We start from the raw sequence: 18798 nt of genomic DNA on the forward strand, positions 1-18798 counted from the left end.
CCCCACCCCCACTGTCGCTCCCCTGCCACGTGTCACTTCGTGTTGTCACTTCCTCTACTCCTTAACCTCCGGGGGGGGAGCGGATGGGGTGGGGTTATCTCTAGCAGCATCCGGGAGGGACTGGGACGGGGCCACAGAGGAGAACTCCTTTATCGCGGAGGCTGTGAACACTTTAATGTCAGTAGCTGTCCCCGCAGAGCAGCTGGGGACACAGGTTGTAGGCCTTGTTCAGGAGGCTGTCCTTGGAGCTTTGGAGCCAGGCCTGGGTGTGGGAACCCAGGTCCCTCAGGTGGTCATCATAGTAGGTCTTCACAAAGCCCTGGAAGGCCCTGGGGCCCCTGTGGACATCACAGTGGAGACCCCAGCTACCCCCCGAGACTTCTGCCCCGTTGACCCCTTCCTCCCTCTGACCCAGGAGTCCCTGCTCTCACCTCTTACCCTCTATACCCCTCTGGGACCCAGGGGTCACAGCCCTGCCCCCGCCCTGTCCTGCTCCCTGGGAACCCACGAGTTCCGGCCCTGCCCCTCCTCCCTCAGACTCAGGCCCGCAGCCCCGTTCTGCGCACGCGCACCAGAACCACTGCCAACTCTCTCTTGTCCTGGTCACCAGCGACTCCATCCACTCCTTCACCTTGCCCGGAACCAGGCTCCAGGAACTACTGGCCGACTCTGGCGGGGGGCTCGAGGTTCCCCCAGGCCCTTCTTGCTGACATGCTAGATGGGATCAGAGGGCAACTTGGGACGGCTGGGACCCCAGAACCCTTCCATCTCCCTTTCCCTCCATGCTCACCGTCACTGTGGCTCCTGGTGGCCCCTTGCCTCTCATCGCCTTCTATGTCCCTCTAACCCCTCGCCCCCCTTCAGCCAGCGGTCATCTCCTTTCACCCTCTGTGCCCGGGAGCCCCATCACCCCTGCGTCTGCCTGGGGTTTCCTCCTACAGTCTGTAACGCCGCCTCTCTGCCCCCTGCCCCTCTCCTGATGCCTCCCTCGCTACCTGATCTTGCCGCCCCCTCCGTTCTCCTGTGACTCCCAAACGGTCTGAACAACCTCCGCAGGCAGTGAAGGATGCCCCCGGGGATGGAGGTTGGCAAGGCCATGTGTCGGGCTGGTGGGCCAGGGGTTCTGCCAGGAATCACACACACCTGTCTGTCCAGCACCCATGCACCTGGGCAAAGCCTCACCTACAGAGACCAGCCATCACATGGGTACACGTGTACACGCGTATACAGAGGCACCCATGTGACCTGTGGTGTGCCCTTGGCCGATGAGTTAACCTCTTCAAGACTCAGTTTCCCCTTCTGTAGAATGTGATAATGACAGGTCCCAGCTTATAGGGTTATTGTGAGAGTTAGGGGTTAACATGTAGAAGGCACTTGGACCGGTTTCCTGCACATCGGATGCACTGCATATATATATATATATACAATTAAAATACATGTGCAGAACCCAGACATACTCACACACCAGTACACACTGACACCCTTCCACATGCCCAGACTGTCAAATCTTTTGCATAAATACCCCCTAAAGACACACACGTGCACACAAGCATACAAATGCATGTTCACAGACTTACACGTTTACCATGACTGCATACTCGTCTGCTGACACACGCACAAATGCATATTCATGATCACTGTCATCTGTACCAACCCCATGTACACTGTTCACACACGGCCGCCCCTGACACATACTCCCAGACATGCACGCACATCTGCACGCCTCACAGCCGGTCACACTCACACCCCATGCTGCATCGGGGTCCCCACACCCGCCCACCCACTCCTCCTCACCTACGACGCAGGCCAGGACCAGGACGCAGAAGCAGAGGGAGGACAGGGCCCGGAACCTGCATCCAGGGAACAGCATTTCTGGGGGCCTCTGTCCCTCTGTCCCTCTGTGCTCAGCTCTCTGAGCTGGGGGAGGGGGAGGCTGCGCTGAGCAGAGCCCTCCCCTGGCCGCCTCCCCACGCCCCTTGGCAGGGACTTCAGAGAGAGAGGGGCCCAGGTGACAGTGATGATCCAAGGCCATGCCCGCCCCTGCTGGCCTCCTTCCTTTCTCCTTCCTACCCTCCCACCACCCTAAACTGACAGGGGAAGATTAGCCTCCTGTGCTGAACTGGGTTCAAATTCTGGCTCCACCTTGTGTGACAGCCCCTCTTTTGGGCCTCAGTTTTCTCCTCCGTAAAATGGGCCCACAATCCATACTTTAGGACATTAATTAAATGATGAGATAACAAGGGAAATTCTTTTTTTTTTTTTTTTTCTCTAGTTGTGGCAAGCGGGGGCTACTCTTCGTTGTGGTGCACGGGCTTCTCATTGTGGTCACTTCTCTTGTTGCAGAGCACGGGCTCTAGGTGCACAGGCTTCAGTAGTTGTAGCATGCGGGCTCAGTAGTTGTGACTCGTGGGCTCTAGAGCACAGGCTCAGTAGTTGTGGCACACGGGCTTAGTTGCTCTGCAGCATGTGGGATCTTCCCGGACCAGGGCTTGAACCCTTGTCCCCTGCATTGGCAGGCGGATTCTTAACCACTGAGCCACCAGGGAAGTCCCCAAGGGAGATTCTTAACGTGGAGTCTGGCAACATAGGTGCTCACAGATCAGACCTGTTTATTATTATTTCTTTTGTCTCTGAGATCCGTTGGCCACTGGACTACGGGGCCAGACACACCTTCACTGCGTGACCAGGGCAAATAAATTCCCTTCTCTGGGCTCAGTGTTTTCATCTGTAAAATGGGAATGGTAGTAAGTGCCTGCCTCACAGAGTCCACATGAAGGCTGGGTGAGGCCCTGTGAGGGAGAGCTTAGTGAGAGGTTGTCAACATCAGGCTTGGGCCAAACACCAGACAGAAAGAAAATGAGCCTTTTTGTCCCGGAGGACCCAGCCATGAGCCAGGGTGCACAGTTTAGCCAGGGAACCATGGGCTGGATTCCTTGCTCTAAGGTTGCCAGATAAAATACAGGACGCCCTGTGACATTTGAATTTCAGATAAATAATGAATCTTTTTTAATTAATTGATTTATTTTTAAAAATTGGGGGGGGGCGCCATGCACGGCATGCGGCATCTTAGTTCCCCAACCAGGGATTGAACCCGTGCCCTCTGCAGTAGAAGCACAGAGTCCTAACCATTGGACCACCAGGGAAGTCCCATGAATCTTTTCTTAGTGTAAGTATGTCCCATGCAATATTTGGGAATTATACTATTATTTATTTGTTGTGTATCTGAAATTGAAATCTAACTAGACATCCTATATACTTTTTTCAATATTTATTTATTTATTTTTGGCTGCCTTGGGTCTTAGTTGCGGCCCAACTAAGACCCCTTGGGTCTTAGTCGGGATCTTTCATGGCGGCGTGCGGGCTTAGTTGCCCTGCAGCATGTGGGATCTTAGTTCCCCCACCAGGGATCGAACCCGCATCCTCTGCATTGGAAGGCAGATTCTTAACCACTAGACTACCAGGGAAGTCCCACGTCCCGTATTTTTATGTGGTGAATCTGACAACCCCACTTTGGCCACAACCTGGATGACTGTACAGGACAAATCCAGAGGCTTCCAGAAGAATGCTGTCCATTCCAATGGCCCCAGCGTGGGCTCTAGCACACAGTAGTTGCTCAACGAATGTTCCCTGGAGTTCCTCACTGACACTAATCAGCAAAATAAAATCTCCTGGAGTTTCTGTTTGGGATGATGAAAACATTCTGGAAATGGATAGTGGTAATGGTTGCACAAGATTGTGAATGTACTCAATGCCACTGAACCGTACACCTAAAAATGGTTAAAATGGTAAACTTGATGTTATGTATTTTACCATAATAACAAAAGAAAAAGGAAACACCCACCTTGCATGGTGTTAGGAGAAGCAGCGTGGTGTTGGGTTCACAGTCTGGCTCCCCCTCCTTCCTGCTGTGTGACCCGGTGATTGTTGCTTAATGTCTCTGGGCCTGTTTCTCCGTCCAGGAACCAGAGTCATGGACTACAGTTCCTACACAGGAGAGTGAAGCAAGTCGTTTACCTAAAGTGCCTCAAGCAACAAGAGACCTGCAGCAAAGCCGTGCTGTCAACGCCAGCTGCTGTTTATTAAGCTTGTGCTTCCTGAGCGCTCACTACGCATCAGGTGCCACCGCAAGGCTTCAGCGCATTAACTCACTGAATTAACGTCGGACCTTATGAAGTGGGCAGCGTTTTCATTCCCATTTTACAGATAAGGAAACTGAGGCTGTGGGGGTGGGGCTCCCCAGCCAACAAATGGTGAATCTGAACCCAGCCCTTTCATACTTAGCTAGCCGTTTCTGGCTAGCTAAGCCAGAAACGACCTCTGCCCTCACCTCCCCACCCCAATTCTAGAGGGCAAGAAAGAGGTTGAAGCAGGGCCAGGGTTGGGTGGGCCCGGGGGAGGGGGGAAAAGGTCTCTGACCCTGCCCTGGCTCCAAGGTCAGCATGAGCTGTTTGCTGCTTGCAGTGTTTGCCCATCTGTTATCCAGGGCAGAAATGGGCTGAAGGTCGTTCAGGGTGGACCTCAGAGGCAGCTCAAAAACAACAGCAGTTGGGAGGTGGGGGCAGAGAGGTCACAAGGAGGGACTGGGGGTTGGGAGCGGTGGGCCCTGAGACCCCAGCATGTGTGTCTGGGGACAGGTGGCATCTCTGAGCCTGCACCTCTGTGTCCACAAGATCATCAGTCCCACCACCAGACTCCCGAATCACTCTCTCCACGCCAGGGTCCCTGCCTCAGTCTGGACCCCATCCCCTGTCCCCTGAATCCCTGCAGCCACCTCCCTTCTAGCATCCCTCACCACTCACCTCCCTGGCTGCTCTGGGTTGTGGCAGGGAAGTCGGGGGGTGGAAGAGAGGTTGCTATGTCCCCTCCTTTATCTCTACTTTCTGCCTTTGTCTGGAAGATCTCCATTCATTTTTTTAAAATTGAGATATTCGAAAGAGAAAACAAAAAACAACAACAAAAAATTGAGATGTTCACATACCATAATTGTTACCCTTTGAAGGTGTACAATTCAATGATTGTTGGTATATTTGCAAAGTTTGCAACCATCACCACTATCTAATTCCAGAACATTTCATCACCCGGAAAGGAAACCCCACACCCTTTAACCCTCACTCCCATCCCCTTCTCCCCAAGGCAGGGCAACCACTAATCTGCTTTCTGTCTCTATAGATTACCCAATTCTGGACATTACATATGAATAGAATCATATAACATGTGGTCTTGGGGCTTCCCTGGTGGTGCAGTGGTTAAGAATCCACCTGCCAATGCAGGGGACACGGGTTCGAGCCCTGGCCCGGGAAGATCCCACATGCCGTGGAGCAACTAAGCCCGTGCGCCACAACTACTGAGCCTGCGCTCTTAGAGCCCGTGCTCCACAACAAGAGAAGCCACTGCAATGAGAAGCCCGCACACCGCAATGAAGAGTAGCCCCCGCTCGACACAACCAGAGAAAGCCCTCACACAACAACAAAGACCCAATGCAGCCAAAAATAAAAATTAAAAATAAATAAAAATTAAAAAAAAAAGTGGTCTTTTGTGACTGGCTTCTTTCACTTAGCATTAAGTTTTCATGGTTCATCCGTGTTGTAGCATGTGTCAGTGCTCTGATCCCCCTTTTTGTTTTTTCTCTCTCTTTTTTTTTTTTGGCCTCGCCACAGGGCTTACGGGATTTTAGTTCCCAGACCAGGGATCAAACCTGGGCCCTTGGCAGTGAGAGCTCGGAGTCCTAACCACTGGACCACCAGGGAATTCCCAGTGCTTTGTTCCTTTTTATGGCTGAATAATATTCCACTGTATACACTGTATCTGTACCTATACAGATATACAGTGGATATACATACACTGTATGGATTTATTTATTCATTCATCAGTTGATGGGTATTTTTTGGCTATTTTCCACTTTTTGGCTATTATGAGTAATAGTGCTGTGAAGAGTTGTGTACAAGTTTTTGTTGTGAATGTGTTTGCAGTTCTTTTGGATAGAGACCTAGGAATGCAATTGCTGGGTCATGTGGTAACTCTGTTTAACTTTTTTTCTCTTCCGATTTTATTGAGTTAAAATTGATATACAGCACTGTACAAGTTTTAGGTGTACAGCATAAGGATTTGACTTACATACATCATGAAATGATTATCACAAGTTTATTAAACATCCATCATTTCATATAGATACAAAATTAAAGAAATACAAAAAAATTTTTTGTGATGAGAACCCTTAGGATTTACTCTCATAATAACTTTCATATAACACACAGCAGTTTTTTTTTTAATTTAAAAAACTCCCAAGGTGGGGGCTTCCCTGGTGGCACAGTGGTTGAGAGTCTGCCTGCCAATGCAGGGGACACGGGTTCGAGCCCTGGTCTGGGAAGATCCCACATGCCGCGGAGCAACTGGGCCCGTGAGCCACAATTACTGAGCCTGCGCGTCTGGAGCCTGTGCTCCGCAACAAGAGAGGCCGCGATAATGAGAGGCCCGCGCACCGCGATGAAGAGTGGCCCCCGGGCTTCCCTGGTGGCGCAGCGGTTGAGAATCTGCCTGCTAATGCAGGGGACACGGGTTCGAGCCCTGGTCTGGGAAGATCCCACATGCCACGGAGCAACTAGGCCCGTGAGCCACAATTACTGAGCCTGCGCATCTGGAGCCTGGGCTCCGCAACAAGGGAGGCCGCGATAGTGAGAGGCCCGCGCAACGCGATGAAGAGTGGTCCCCGCTTGCCGCAACTAGAGAAAGCCCTCGCACAGAAACGAAGACACAACACAGCCAAAAATAAATAAATAAATAAATAAATTTAAAAAAAAAAAAAAATTGAAAATAGATTAAAAAAAAAAAAAAAAAAAAAAGAGTGGCCCCCACTTGCCACAACTAGAGAAAGCCCTCGCACAGAAACGAAGACCCAACACAGCCATAAATTAAAAAAAATAAAAAAAAAAAACTCCCAAGGTGATTCTTTTTTTAAAAATATTAATTAATTAATTTATTTATTTTTGGCTGCGTTGGGTCTCGGTTGCTGCACGCAGGCTTTCTCTAGTTGTGGCGAGCGGGGGCTACTCTTCATCGTGGTGTGTGGGCTTCTCACTGCAGTGGCTTCTCTTGTTGCAGAGCACGGGCTCTAGAGCGCAGGCTCAGTAGTTATGGCGCATGGGCCTGGTTGCTCCGCGGCATGTGGGATCTTCCCGGACCAGGGATCGAACCCATGTGCCCTGCATTGGCAGGCGGAATCTTAACCACTGCGCCACCAGGCAAGTCCCTCTTTTTTTTTTTTCCTCTTTTTTTTTTAATTGAAGTATACTTGATATACAATATCCATTTAACTTTTTGAGGAACCGCTAAACTGTTTTTCAAAGTGGCTCCATTTGTCTATTTTCATACTCAGTTTAAAAAACAATTTTTTTTTAAATTGAAGTATAGTTGATTTACAATGTTTTGTTAGTTTCAGGTATACAGCAAAGTGATTCAGTTATGTACTTGGTTTTTAATTCATGTGTTTGTGTGATAAACATTCGTGCGGAAAAAGAGCAATATTGTTTATTACACTCTTCCCCCAATTCTCTTGGATGAATTCTGAATTGTCTTTCAGGTTTCAAGTGCAATGTCTCCTCCTCCAAGTCTCCTCCTCCATGATGCCTTAGGCTGAGCCAGGTGCCCGCTGGGGTCCCCACCCCTGCCCTGCCCTCTGTGTGGTATGGCCATGGGTGGGAGCTGTCTATACGTGCTGCCTTCACCCTCAGGGGTGAACATTTCTATATACCTGTCTGGAACTCTCCAGGGGTGATCTTTCTTGGTGTGACCGGGGCTATTTGCTCTCTGGTGGCTTGAAGCTATGTTTGTAAACCTGAGAAGAACAAATATATGGGCTCTAAAATATAAAGTGTGAAAGGAAAATTGCAAAATCAGAAGGGATGAATTCATGAATGGTTAAGAATGGTAATCAAGGGACTTCCCTGGCAGTCCAGTGATTAAGACTCTGTGCTCCCACTGCAGGGGGCACAGGTTTGACCCTTAGTCAGGGAACTAAAATCCTGCATGCCTCAGCATGACAAAAAAAAAAAAAAAAAGGTAATCAAGCCCCTATATGTCAGCTGTTTCATGGAATGGAAATGTTCACTCATTGATTCAGGAAGGATCGATTGAGCTCCCACTGTATGCTTGGCACTGTCCTGGGTGCTTGGGGAGCACTGCAGGGACCAAGACAGCCTCTGGGAACTTCCTAACAGTGGGAAACAGACAGTAAACAAGTAAGTGAATAGACATATGATATATCGGGGGTAATTAATGCTGAACATAAAGGCGATAAGGAACTAGGAGAAAGATAGAAGATGGATATGGGGGGAGCATAATTGGGGGGTGGGGTAAGTAACACTGCAATGAACATGTTCCTCCATCTTTCTGTATATTTCTCTGGCCCCTGCACCTTGTAGATTCAGGACCGCTGGGACACAGGGCACACAAATACTTAACGTCAACAGAAACTGCCAGGTTGCATCTATAACAGTGGCCCAGTGCCCACTCCTGCGGGATGTGTGCAGCTCCCCAGGTGTCCACATCCTCAGACACACCTGGTGTTCTCTGCTCCTCTGCTTCCACCATGTGACTGGGAGCTGCCTGGGGTCTTTTGGTTGTTTTCATCTCATTGCTCCTGAGTTTGAGCTTCTCTTCAAAAGTGGAGTGCATACTCCAAGAGCTGCCCGTCCATCTTCTCTGTCCCTGTGTGTCTTTTGAGTCTTTAACCTGAGCGATTTTTTGGGATTTAGGAAAATGCTTGGGAAAGTGAAAAATGCTTCCAAAGTGAAAAAAAAAAAATTGACCAAGTTAAAAGTTAGTAATTTTGAACTTTTTTTTTTGGCTGCACCGCTTGATATGCGGGATCTTACAGTCCCCGACCAGGGATCGAACCTGCGCCCCCTGAGGTGGAAGGTCCAGCCTTAACCACTGAACCTTCAGGGAAGTCCAAAAGTTAGTATTTTTTTAATGAAATTGCTACAGAACATACCCACATACTAACTAGCCAACAGCAGTGTGACTCCTCATAGGAATTATATATAATAAGGGACATGGGTGCATTTTAATATGCTGGATGTAATGCCAGTGAGGCCTGGGGCCGGGTGTGTGTGCACAGCTGTAGCCCATATGATGGGCAGGGTGATTCGGCAGGGGAGGAAATCAGTCAGGATGTGGCCCCAGGATCCCCACCTGGGTTCAAATCCCGTCTCTAATCACTTTGGGCTTTGTGATGTCTCACAAGTGACTTTAGTCTTCTGTGCCTCAGTTTCTTCCTCTGTAAAATAGGAACAGTGACAGTATCTGTCTCAGTGGGGTTTTGTGGAAATGCCATATTTAGTTTAGGTTTTGTTTTGTTTTGTTTTGTTTCTGATTAGCATACTTGTTCCACCTAATTTTTTTTAAATTAATTAATTTATTTATTTATTTTTTGCTGTGTTGGGTCTTCGTTGCTGCACGCAGGCTTTCTCTAGTTGCGGTGAGCGGGGGCTACTCTTCGTTGCAGTGCATGGGCTTCTCATTGCTGTGGCTTCTCTTGTTGTGGAGCACGGGTTCTAGGTGCGTGGGCTTCAGTAGTTGTGGCACACGTGCTTAGTTGCTCCGCGGCATGTGGGATCTTCCCGGACCAGGGATCGAACCTGTGTCCCCTGCACTGGCAGGAGGATTCTTAACCACTGCGCCACCAGGGAAGCCCCAAGACCACATGTTATATGATTCCATTCATATGTAATGTCCAGAACTGGGAAATCTATAGAGACAGAAAGCAGATTAGTGGTTGCCCTGCCTTGGGGAGAAGGGGATGGGAGTGAAGGTTAAAGGGTGTGGGGTTTCCTCTTGGGGTGATGAAATGTTCTGGAATTAGATAGTGGTGATGGTTGCAAACTTTGCAAATATACCAACAATCATTGAATTGTACACCTTCAAAGGGTGACGATTATGGTATGTGAATCTCAATTTGTTGCTGTTGTTTTTTGTTTTCTTTTTTGAATATCTCAATTTCGTTGCGTTAAATATCTCAGCGCAACTCGCTGCGTTGTCTTCACGACTTGACTCAACCACGTTACTCCTCTGATGATGGAAAGGAATCTGATGAGGCCTGGGGCCGCCTGGGCTGGGGCTGGGAGTGCCCAGAAGAGGGGCAAGTGCAAAAATTTCCAAAATGGAAGCCCTTTAGGATGAGATTCCAGGGATGGGAAAGGAGATCCTTGAATGTGTTTCTGGGGGTCATGGTGTTAGAATGCGGCGGGGGGTACCAGAACCGCCAGATCAGGCTCAAGATGCTGAGAATTGCCTTGCTCTCAGCACTGGACTGGTCCCCCGCCCTTTCAAGGCTGTAAAAGCAAGACAGCCAATCCCGGAGGAGCAAGACTGAAGACGTCATCGGTTGCTAGGGCTCCCCTGGGCAGATTGCCACCCACTGGACTAGCCTTTAGAGAACGCTGAGACCCACCTGGGAGGGTAGAGATGGGGGCAATTGGGGGATGATATGGGAACCAGGGCACAGAAGGGGCCCCAGAGTTCTCAAGGGTCCTCTAAGCCTGTGCCCCAGGCCCATGATAGCTTCACTCTTCCAAATCTCAAACTCTCAGTGTCCCATCCCACTTTCACCTCCCAAAACCACAAAGAGAGCCACCATCAGGACCAGGAGGGACAGAATGAGCCTTGTGGTGGGGTGGGGCCAGAGAGGCACTCCGAATGTTCCTTCCTGGGCACTGAGGCCGGCTTGGGTGGCCTGGCCCGGGACCTTTTTGAGGCAGGGCGGGGGTGGGTGGGTAGGGGGGGTGGTCAAGTTAATTTCCCTCACCCTAAGCCTCACCTGGCCACCTGCCTCCCTGTGCCCACCCACCTCTCCTCCTTCACCCCTCCCTCGTGGTGGTGGGGACCAGGTGGGGCACAGGGCTGACGCCTTAGGCCCAAAGCGTCTTGCTCTTCAGCACCTGCACCTCCAACTTTCCCTGACTGTTGGGGACCTCAAGCTGCCAGAGTCCCTTCCCCACTCAGGGGACAGCCTTCCCCTCTCCCTGTGACCCTCCTCCCTTATGGGTCTTGCCTGCTTCATACCTTTCTCCCAGCCTCAGGGGGTGTCTCTCGGTAACTCTCAATAACTCACTAACTCAATTCACACTGTGTCCCCAGGCCACCTCTACCGTCCCCTCCCCCTTCTTAGCAGGCCTCTTCAGCTCAGAGGAATCTGGGGTCACACAGTCTGCCTCCCGACTCCTGCCCACCCCATGCCACCTCCAACGTCACTCTCAGACTAGCTCTTCTATTCCTCCACCTTTCTGCCTCTGGGAGACTCCCAAACCTCCCTGGATGCTCTCTGGGGTCTTAATTTCACAGCCCCCCAATCTCCCTTTTGGACAGAAGTCTTTTTTTTTTAAATTTAATTAATTTATTTATTTTTGGCTGCCTTGGGTCTTCGTTGCTGCGCGCAGGCTTTCTCTAGTTGCAGCTAGTGGGGTCTACTCTTTGTTGTGGTGCGCGGGCTTCTCACTGCAGTGGTTTCTCTTGTTGTGCAGCATGGCTCTAGGCGCGTGGACTTCAGTAGTTGTGGTGTGCGGGCTCAGTAGATGTGGCTCGTGGGCTCAGTAGTTGTGGCTCGCGGGCCTAGAGCGCAGGCTCGGTAGCTGTGGCTCACGGGCTTAGTTGCTCTGCAGCATGTGGGATCTTCCCGGACCAGGGCTCGAACCCATGGCCCCTGCACTGGCAGGCGGATTCTTAACCACTGAGCCACGAGGGAAGCCTGAGAGGTCTTTTCAACCTGTCAAAAGTGCAAAACCTCAGCTGCCAGGCTCCCGACGTGTGCCCCTCCAACCGCTCCACCAGAAACTCCCTTCTCTCTGCTTCCCCACTGTCCAAGCCTCCAGGGCCCCTGTAAACGCTCCGTCTGCTCTTGTGCACCCTCTCTGGCCACTCCGCACACCAAGCACTACCGCCGTTTCCTTCCACAACATCAATCCCTCAGGGCTGCCGTCCCCCTTCCTCCCAGCTGCCTTTTTTTTTTGGCTGCATCGGGTCTTTGTTGCTGCACACAGGCTTTCTCTAGCTGTGGCGAGCGGGGGCTACTCTTTTTTGCGGTGCGCGGGCTTCTCATTGCAGTGGCTTCTCTTGTTGTGGCGCGCGGGCTTCAGTAGCTGTGGCACACAGGCTCAGTAGTTGTGGCTCACGGGCTTAGTTGCTCGGCAGCATGTGGGATCTTCCTGGACCAGGGCTCGAACCCGTGTTCCCTGCATTGGCAGGCGGATTACTTAACCACTGCGCCACCAAGGAAGTCCCATCCCAGCTGCCTTTGACTGCTAATGAACCCTAGCCGCTGGGGGAGGGTGGCCCTGGCCCCAGACTCCAGGTTGGCTGGCCTCGTGTCCCCACACCCACGTATCAGCCTTGGGGTGAGGGGGATGGTTGTGAAAGGGAAGCACAGACACCACCCTGGTGGGATTGCAACAGCCCTCCGGCCAGCTCCATGCTGCCAATCCCTGTTGGCCCCTCAGCAGCCTTCCCAGACATCTCGCTTCCTCTGTGAGCCCCCAGTGCTCCCCACACATCCCCCAAATGTCCCCTCTCCTCCTCACCCCACCCCACGAAAACAGAACGCCAACTTCAGTTTGCCAGTCTCATCCTCATGTCAGCTATAGGAGTTTCTGTTTACAGATGGGGCAACTGAGAGGTAGCCAAGAACATTCAACGGCTCAGTGAGAGGCTCTAAGGGTCCTCCCCTTCTTTGTCCGTCATCTTCTCCCTCCCCTTCCTGGACTTCAGGCTGTCTCTCTGGATCCCTGCTGGGGTCAGCCTCCACCCCACAGCACCCCGTTCCAGCCTCCTTTCACAGAACTAACCGGGGTGGGGGCTGCTGCAGTGAGGCGGGACACCCTCTCTGCTTAGCTGGCTTCATACCGAATTCAAGATTCAGGTCCTCAAGTGGGCGATATGGCTGACGCCCCGCCTTCACTGACATCTGGGAAACAGGTTCAGGGGACTTGGCCCCAGGTCCTGGGCACACAGTGAGTCAGCAGAAACTTGGGTGGGACTAGGCCCCCTGGCTCTGAGCCCACAGATAACCTCCCCTCCTTACTCGGCCCTAAGGGTGAATATCTGGTGGCGGGGAGGAGCCTGATTCCACAAGGGCAAGCGAGGCAGCTTGGGCGAAGCTCGGAGTGCAGTTTGTTGGAGCCAAAGCAGGCAGAGGTCGGCCTGGGAGATACAAGTCCTGGCCCCTCCCTGTGATGGGAACCTTGTTCTGCTCCTCGGAGAACTGAGGACGTGAGAGGGGAGAGCGCCCGGCATCTCCAGGCTCCAGCCACGCTTCTCTGTGTGTCAATTTCCAACCGGATTGTCCAGCCCTAAACGCCAAGGGGCCTGCTGCAGACCCTCGCAGAGTGTGCCTCTCTCGGCACCCTGAATCCGGCACCCAGTAGGCTTGTCAGGGTAGACCAGAGGCTAACCAACCAGCCGGAGGAGAGAAGGAACAAGAATGAGGGGAGGAAGACAGAGGGTCCACATGCAACAAAATGGTGGCGAGGACAAACCCGGATGAAGAAGGGAAGAAAGAAATAAGCAGGGCCAGGGGCAAGAGAAACTGGAGGAGGGAGAGATAAAAGATAGAGGTGGAGGAAAAGAGGAAGCCAGAAAAACGAAGCCTCCCGGGGACAGCAGGACGGAGACAAAGCCCAGGAGAGTGGAAGAAAGCCGAATTAGATTAGACAGGAGGGAGAATGAGAGTGGAAAAAAAAAGGTGAAAATGGCGCACAATTAATGACAGCGATCTTAGGTCTTTTGAGTCACAAGGCTATGAAGCAGGTATTGTGAAGCTGGGCCACTGGAGGCTCAGAGAGGTTGCTTTTTTATTTTTAAAATATTAATTAATTTATTTTATTTTTGGCGGGTCTTCGTTGCCGCACGTGGGAGACCCCACTGTGGAGCGCGGGGCTCAGTTGCCCCGCGGGCATGTGGGATCTTTGTTCCCCGACCAGGGATCGAACCCGCATCCCCTTAACCACCGGACCGCCAGGGAAATCCCTCAGAGACGTTGCTTTTTTGCCCACAGTAGTCAGGGGCAACGGTAGAGTTTAACCCACCGGTGGATTGGTTCCAGAACCACGTCTCAGAGACAGAAGGGTAAGAGAGGCAGGGAAGGGAGTGAGCAGTTGTGAGCAGAGATGGAAGAAAAAGGGAGACTCAGAAAGGGGCAGAAGGAAGCAAAGACAGACTTCGAAGAGACAAAGAAACAGACACACACAGGCAGAGGGGGCAGGACGGAGCGCTGCGTGGCCGGCGTGGGGAAGGAACGAGAAACTGAGGCTTGAGCTGTGAGAAATCACACACGGACGCCCAGCAGCTGCCGTGAAGCTTGATAAAACTTTATTAAGCTAGGGCCCACCAGGAGGACAGCTGGGGCAGGGACAGGGCCTCCTGTAGGCTGGGGGGACGTGGGCAGGAGTGGGGCCTCCCAGGGGGATGCGCGGGCACTCAGTGATTCTCGCTGGGCGCAGAGGTGGAGCTGGTGGCCATAGCCAACTGCACCTTCTCCACCAGCCCAGCCCACTGGCGCTGCATGTCTTCCACCAGGGGCTCGAACCAGCTCTTGAGGCGGGCCTGGAAGGCCTCCGCCTGCAGGCGTATCTGGCTGCCCTGCTCCTCCACCTTGGCGCGCACCTCCTCCAGCTGCTCGCGCATCTCCTCCAGGTGGTCCCGGGCCTGGGTGCCCATCTCCTCCACCCGCCCGCGCAGTTTCTGGTGCCAGGCCTCGGCGCGCTCCCTCAGCGTCTGGCTGGCCAGGGTTCCCACGGTGGCGGCCCGCGCTCGGCCCTGCTCCATCAGGGGCCCGAGGCGCTCGCGGATGGCGCTCACGCTGCGCTCTGAGCCCTCGAGCGCCCCTGCGCGGTACACGGCCAGGCGCTTCTGCAGGTCCTCGGCGTCGCGGAGCAGCCGTTTGCGCAGCTTGCGCAGGTGGGAGGCCAGGCGGCCACGCAGCTCGTCAGTGGTCTGGCCCATCACGGCCTGCACCTCGCTGCGGTACTGCGCCAGGCGGCTGCGCACGTCCTCCATGTCAGAGGCCAGCCGGGCCTGCGCTGCCTGCAGCTCCTTGGACACACGGGCCTGCGTCTCCTGGGCGATGGGGCCCAGCTGCTCCTCCAGCTCCTCCCTATAGGCCTTCACCTCCTTCATGGTCTCATCCATCAGCACGCTGCGGGGCGAGAAGGAGGGAGCATGGGCGTGAAGAGAGAGAAATAGGGATCCTGAGCTAGAGTGATGGAGCGAGAGATGGAGAGGAACATGCCAGAGACAGGAAGGGTCGAAAAACAGAATCACAGAGAGGTAAAGCCAGGAGCTAGAAAGGGAAAGAAAGCAAGAAGTGAAGAGAGATCCAGACCCCCAAGAGTTGGTGACGGGGACAGAAAGAAACCCAGACCACTGGAGGCTGAGGGTCCAGAACGCACTGCCCACCAGGAGGGCCAGGGGCCAGGGCAGGGGCACTCACGTCAGTTCCTGAATGACCTGGGTGCTGAGCAGTTCCTCCTGCACCTGGTCAGACAATGTCTGCACCCAGCGCAGGTAATCCCAGAAGCGGCCCAACGCCTGCTCCCAGGGCTGGCTGCCCTGCCACCCGGGCCACTCCCGCCCCAGCTGCACCTCGGGCTCCGGCTCTGGCTCCACTTCTGCCTGGCATCCTGCACGGAGCAAGTTCACAGCAGTCAGGGTCCTCCTCTGTCCCCTCCAGGCACACAGTACCTGGTACAGAGTAGGTGCTCCACAAAGGCTGGCTTCATCAGAGCTCTGGTGGGCAGGGAGGGGGTGGAGGGACGCCCAGCTTGTTTTAATCACTTGGCAAGCATTGATTGTGTGTTCCATGCACCGCCATGCTGGGGTGATGGAGAATAAAACTAATCACAGCTGACACTTAACTACTGCTCACTACCTGCCTGACAGCAATGGATTAGAAACTGTTACAACTCTCATTTTTAAGGATGGGGAAACTGAGGCTCAGAGCGAATAAAACAGCTGCTCAGAACGAATGAATGTCAGAGAGACCTCAGACCTGGGGAGATAGACCAGCAAAAGAGGGGACCCAGGGACGGGAAGAGGGCAAGGGGTACAGCTGAGGATGGGAGGGGGAGGGGCAAGGAACCTAAGCAAACCCCGCCCCCATACCTGCCAGGAGCGTGATCACCAAGGCGACCCACAGAACCTTCATTTTCTGGCTTGCGATTGGCCAACCTGGGGGAGGGAGACATTGTCACTCAACAGCAGTGGGGATTTCTCCCACTCAGAGCCCCGCCCCATCAGGTCTCGGCCTTCAAAGCCTTGCACCCCATATCTGCATCAGCCTAATCCAATCACAAATAGTTACCAAGCGGCCCGGCCCCTTCATTGTCTATTTAATTCCCTCATTGTCTTCTCCTATCTCCCCATCCTCAGGTCGGTCTCCGCCAAAAATTCTATCCCTCTCTCCCAGGGTTCAGATTCCACTCACCCCACCCTCCCCTCCACCCCGGAGTTCCCTGTGAGCCCCAACTGGACTTTCTAAGTTCCAACCTCGCAGTCCTCATTGTACCTTCACATTCTAAGCTCCAACTTCACATCTAAACGGTATCTTCCACATATTCGCTAATTTAACCCTCATTTAAAAGTCCTTCAACCGACGCTCTAGCTACCCTGCCACCACCCCTGGTCGCCGCCACCCCTCCGCCTCCCATTAACGGAGATCTTAGGATGATGGGGGCACCCAGTAGGTGCTCAATAAACGACAGTGACAATTGGCAGGCTCTTGCTATGGCTCGTCTGGTTTTCCTACAGGTCCAGCTGCTCCCCTGACCCCACCTTCCAGCCCAGACGGGATGTCCCTGCTGCCCACCCTTCCTCTAGGTCCAGTCCCCTGCCTCTGGCCTCATCCCCTGCTCCTGCTTCTGTCCTGGCCCAGGCGTAGGACCGCCACCTCCTCCTCCCCGCCCTGCACCCCCAGCCCGTCCCCCACAGAAGCCCTGAGCTGGACTTTGTGTCCCCAGCTCTGCTTCTCACCCGCTCCTGGGGAACGGGGTCCTTCACTTCCTCCGGGGCTGAGTAGGAGTCAGGGATCCCAGGTTCGTCCAGTTATAGGGCTCTCCCTGCTCCGCCCACTCCTCCAGATCTAGGGCAAGCTGGGCCAGCCCCTGTCAGGTCACGAGGTGGGCTGTCCTCCCCCTTCCCACACAGCAGGGAGGCGGAGGGAGGTGGGGCTTGGAGGCTAGCAGCTCCCACTCCCAGCCTCCGTGAAAGGAGATGACATCTCACCCAGTAACTCAGGCGCCTGCCTCCATTCTGGTGGGTGGGTGAGTTGGGGGCGGGGTGCTGGGCATGGAAGGGGAAGGAGCAGGCAGCTGCCCAGAAAGCCCATTCCCTGTCCCTCTCTTTTCCAGCGGATGGGTGAATAGAATTTGAGGAAAGGGCTGGGGGCCCAAAATCCTGGGTCAGAGGAAGGAGCGGGGCTGAGGTCTGGGATTTCTGGGTTGGGGGAGAACGGAGCTGGAGGCCCAGACAGAAATGGGATGAGAGTTCTGGGGACGGTGTAAGGCATCTGCTAAAAGCCCAGGGTTTGAGAGTGAAACCTGGGTTTTAACCCTAGCTCCCTCTTGGGCTATGACCTTGGGCACAGGTGAATGCCTCTCTGTGTCCCCTTCCCCATTTGTGACTTGAAAATCCAGTATTTCTCCCCAACACAAGCATGGTGGATTCCAGGAATCGCCTGCATGTTGTACCTTCCGCAGGGCTTGAAGCATTCGTGTTGCCTGGTTAGGACTGTGGACTCCGGAACCAAACTGTCCGGGTCTGAATCCAGGCTCTGCCGGTTGCCATCTGTGTGACCTTGAGCAAATGACCTAGCCTCTCTGAACATCCAGTTTCTTGGTCCACAAAACCAGGAAAACAGTTGCACCTAACACCATCGTTCGGCGAAGCAACAGGCTACTATATGTAGGAAGTACTGAGAGCAGCTCCTGGCAAACAGCAGGCCCTGAGTTGGAGTTAACTTCTGTGATGGGCCACAGTGGGCGCTTACTGTCTCCTCCCTCCTTAGCACCTCTGTTACATGAAGCCCAGCTGTTACACAGATGGGAAGCAGAATTGAGACGAGATTCAGAATTGAGGTGGATGGACGAACCGGAGGAGCTGGATTCACTCCTGGTCCTTTGAGGGGGAGGGAGCATTGGACGCCATGGGGTCAGGGGAGGCTGGATGCCCGGTTCCAGGGAGGCCCAGTGCCAGCCAGGCCCGGGCCTGTTTGCTTTGGCCTCAGCAGGCACTGGCAGGGCGCGGGTGGGGTGGTCTCTGAGCCATGACGGGCCATCACTGGTCAGGTCAGCGGCCTCCCTCCCCACTGTGTGTGAGACGGGGTTTCAGCTCCTCTGTCTGGCGAGGGGTCAGGGGTGTCGGTCTGCCTGAGCCCTAGGTGGGCAGGACACCACCTCCCCTGCTTCAGATGCCTGAGACACAGGTGACACCCCTGTGTCACCGATAGCCCACACCCCGCTATCACTGCCCCTGAATCAGACTCCAGCCGCCTCACTGCCCCCAACCAAGGGCCTGGAGCTGGAGTGACCGATTCTGAGCTCTCCATCCAGGTGCTTGAATGCTTCCTGAAGCTTCTTGGAAGCTCTGACCTTCCTATCAGAAAGTCCTCACACCTTCGTCCCCTGCCCCTTTTGGAACCTGGAAAGACCCCGAGTCCCAGCTCGCTGCCCCCACCCCTGCACCCAGAGACAGCGTCACCCGTTGCTTCAGTTCACAGGGACAAAGTCCTCTGCAGCCATGCTGGCCAGGCCAAGCTGA

At 53.6% G+C, this 18798-nt stretch overlaps 2 protein-coding genes and 1 non-coding gene across 3 annotated transcripts; all 3 read right to left on the reverse strand.

The window, feature by feature from the left end:
- Nucleotides 1–132: 132 nt before the first annotated feature.
- On the reverse strand, nucleotides 133–1913 carry APOC4 (apolipoprotein C4). The gene is made up of 3 exons (XM_036833850.1): nucleotides 1795–1913; nucleotides 573–714; nucleotides 133–338 (listed from the first exon to the last, which is right to left on the reverse strand). The coding sequence occupies exons 1-3, from the start codon at nucleotides 1868–1870 to the stop codon at nucleotides 179–181; spliced, it is 378 nt and encodes a 125-aa protein (XP_036689745.1). The 5' UTR covers nucleotides 1871–1913; the 3' UTR covers nucleotides 133–178.
- Nucleotides 1914–3070: 1157 nt separating this feature from the next.
- TRNAR-UCU lies at nucleotides 3071–3143 on the reverse strand. The gene has a single exon. It is a non-coding gene; the product is annotated as a tRNA-Arg (tRNA).
- An 11190-nt stretch (nucleotides 3144–14333) lies between these two features.
- APOE (apolipoprotein E) lies at nucleotides 14334–17118 on the reverse strand. Its single transcript, XM_036834197.1, has 4 exons — nucleotides 17014–17118; nucleotides 16147–16212; nucleotides 15476–15665; nucleotides 14334–15181 (listed from the first exon to the last, which is right to left on the reverse strand). The coding sequence occupies exons 2-4, from the start codon at nucleotides 16187–16189 to the stop codon at nucleotides 14464–14466; spliced, it is 951 nt and encodes a 316-aa protein (XP_036690092.1). The 5' UTR covers nucleotides 16190–16212; nucleotides 17014–17118; the 3' UTR covers nucleotides 14334–14463.
- Nucleotides 17119–18798: the final 1680 nt, after the last annotated feature.

The sequence above is a fragment of the Balaenoptera musculus genome, chromosome 19 (genome assembly GCF_009873245.2).
Source record: "Balaenoptera musculus isolate JJ_BM4_2016_0621 chromosome 19, mBalMus1.pri.v3, whole genome shotgun sequence".
In the NCBI taxonomy this organism is placed as follows: Eukaryota; Metazoa; Chordata; class Mammalia; order Artiodactyla; family Balaenopteridae; genus Balaenoptera; species Balaenoptera musculus.

Excerpts from the sequence above, each read along its gene's own strand:
- APOC4 (XM_036833850.1), bottom strand. The coding sequence starts at position 1,870 with ATGCTGTTCCCTGGATGCAGGTTCCGGGCCCTGTCCTCCCTCTGCTTC. Across the intron at positions 715-1,794 it reads GGTCCTGGCCTGCGTCGTAG|CATGTCAGCAAGAAGGGCCT; the intron begins GTGAGGAGGAGT and ends GATCCCATCTAG. Across the intron at positions 339-572 it reads GAGAGTTGGCAGTGGTTCTG|GGGCCCCAGGGCCTTCCAGG; the intron begins GTGCGCGTGCGC and ends TGATGTCCACAG.
- APOE (XM_036834197.1), bottom strand. The coding sequence starts at position 16,189 with ATGAAGGTTCTGTGGGTCGCCTTGGTGATCACGCTCCTGGCAG. Across the intron at positions 15,666-16,146 it reads GGTGATCACGCTCCTGGCAG|GATGCCAGGCAGAAGTGGAG; the intron begins GTATGGGGGCGG and ends TGCTCCGTGCAG. Across the intron at positions 15,182-15,475 it reads CAGGTCATTCAGGAACTGAC|CGTGCTGATGGATGAGACCA; the intron begins GTGAGTGCCCCT and ends CTCGCCCCGCAG.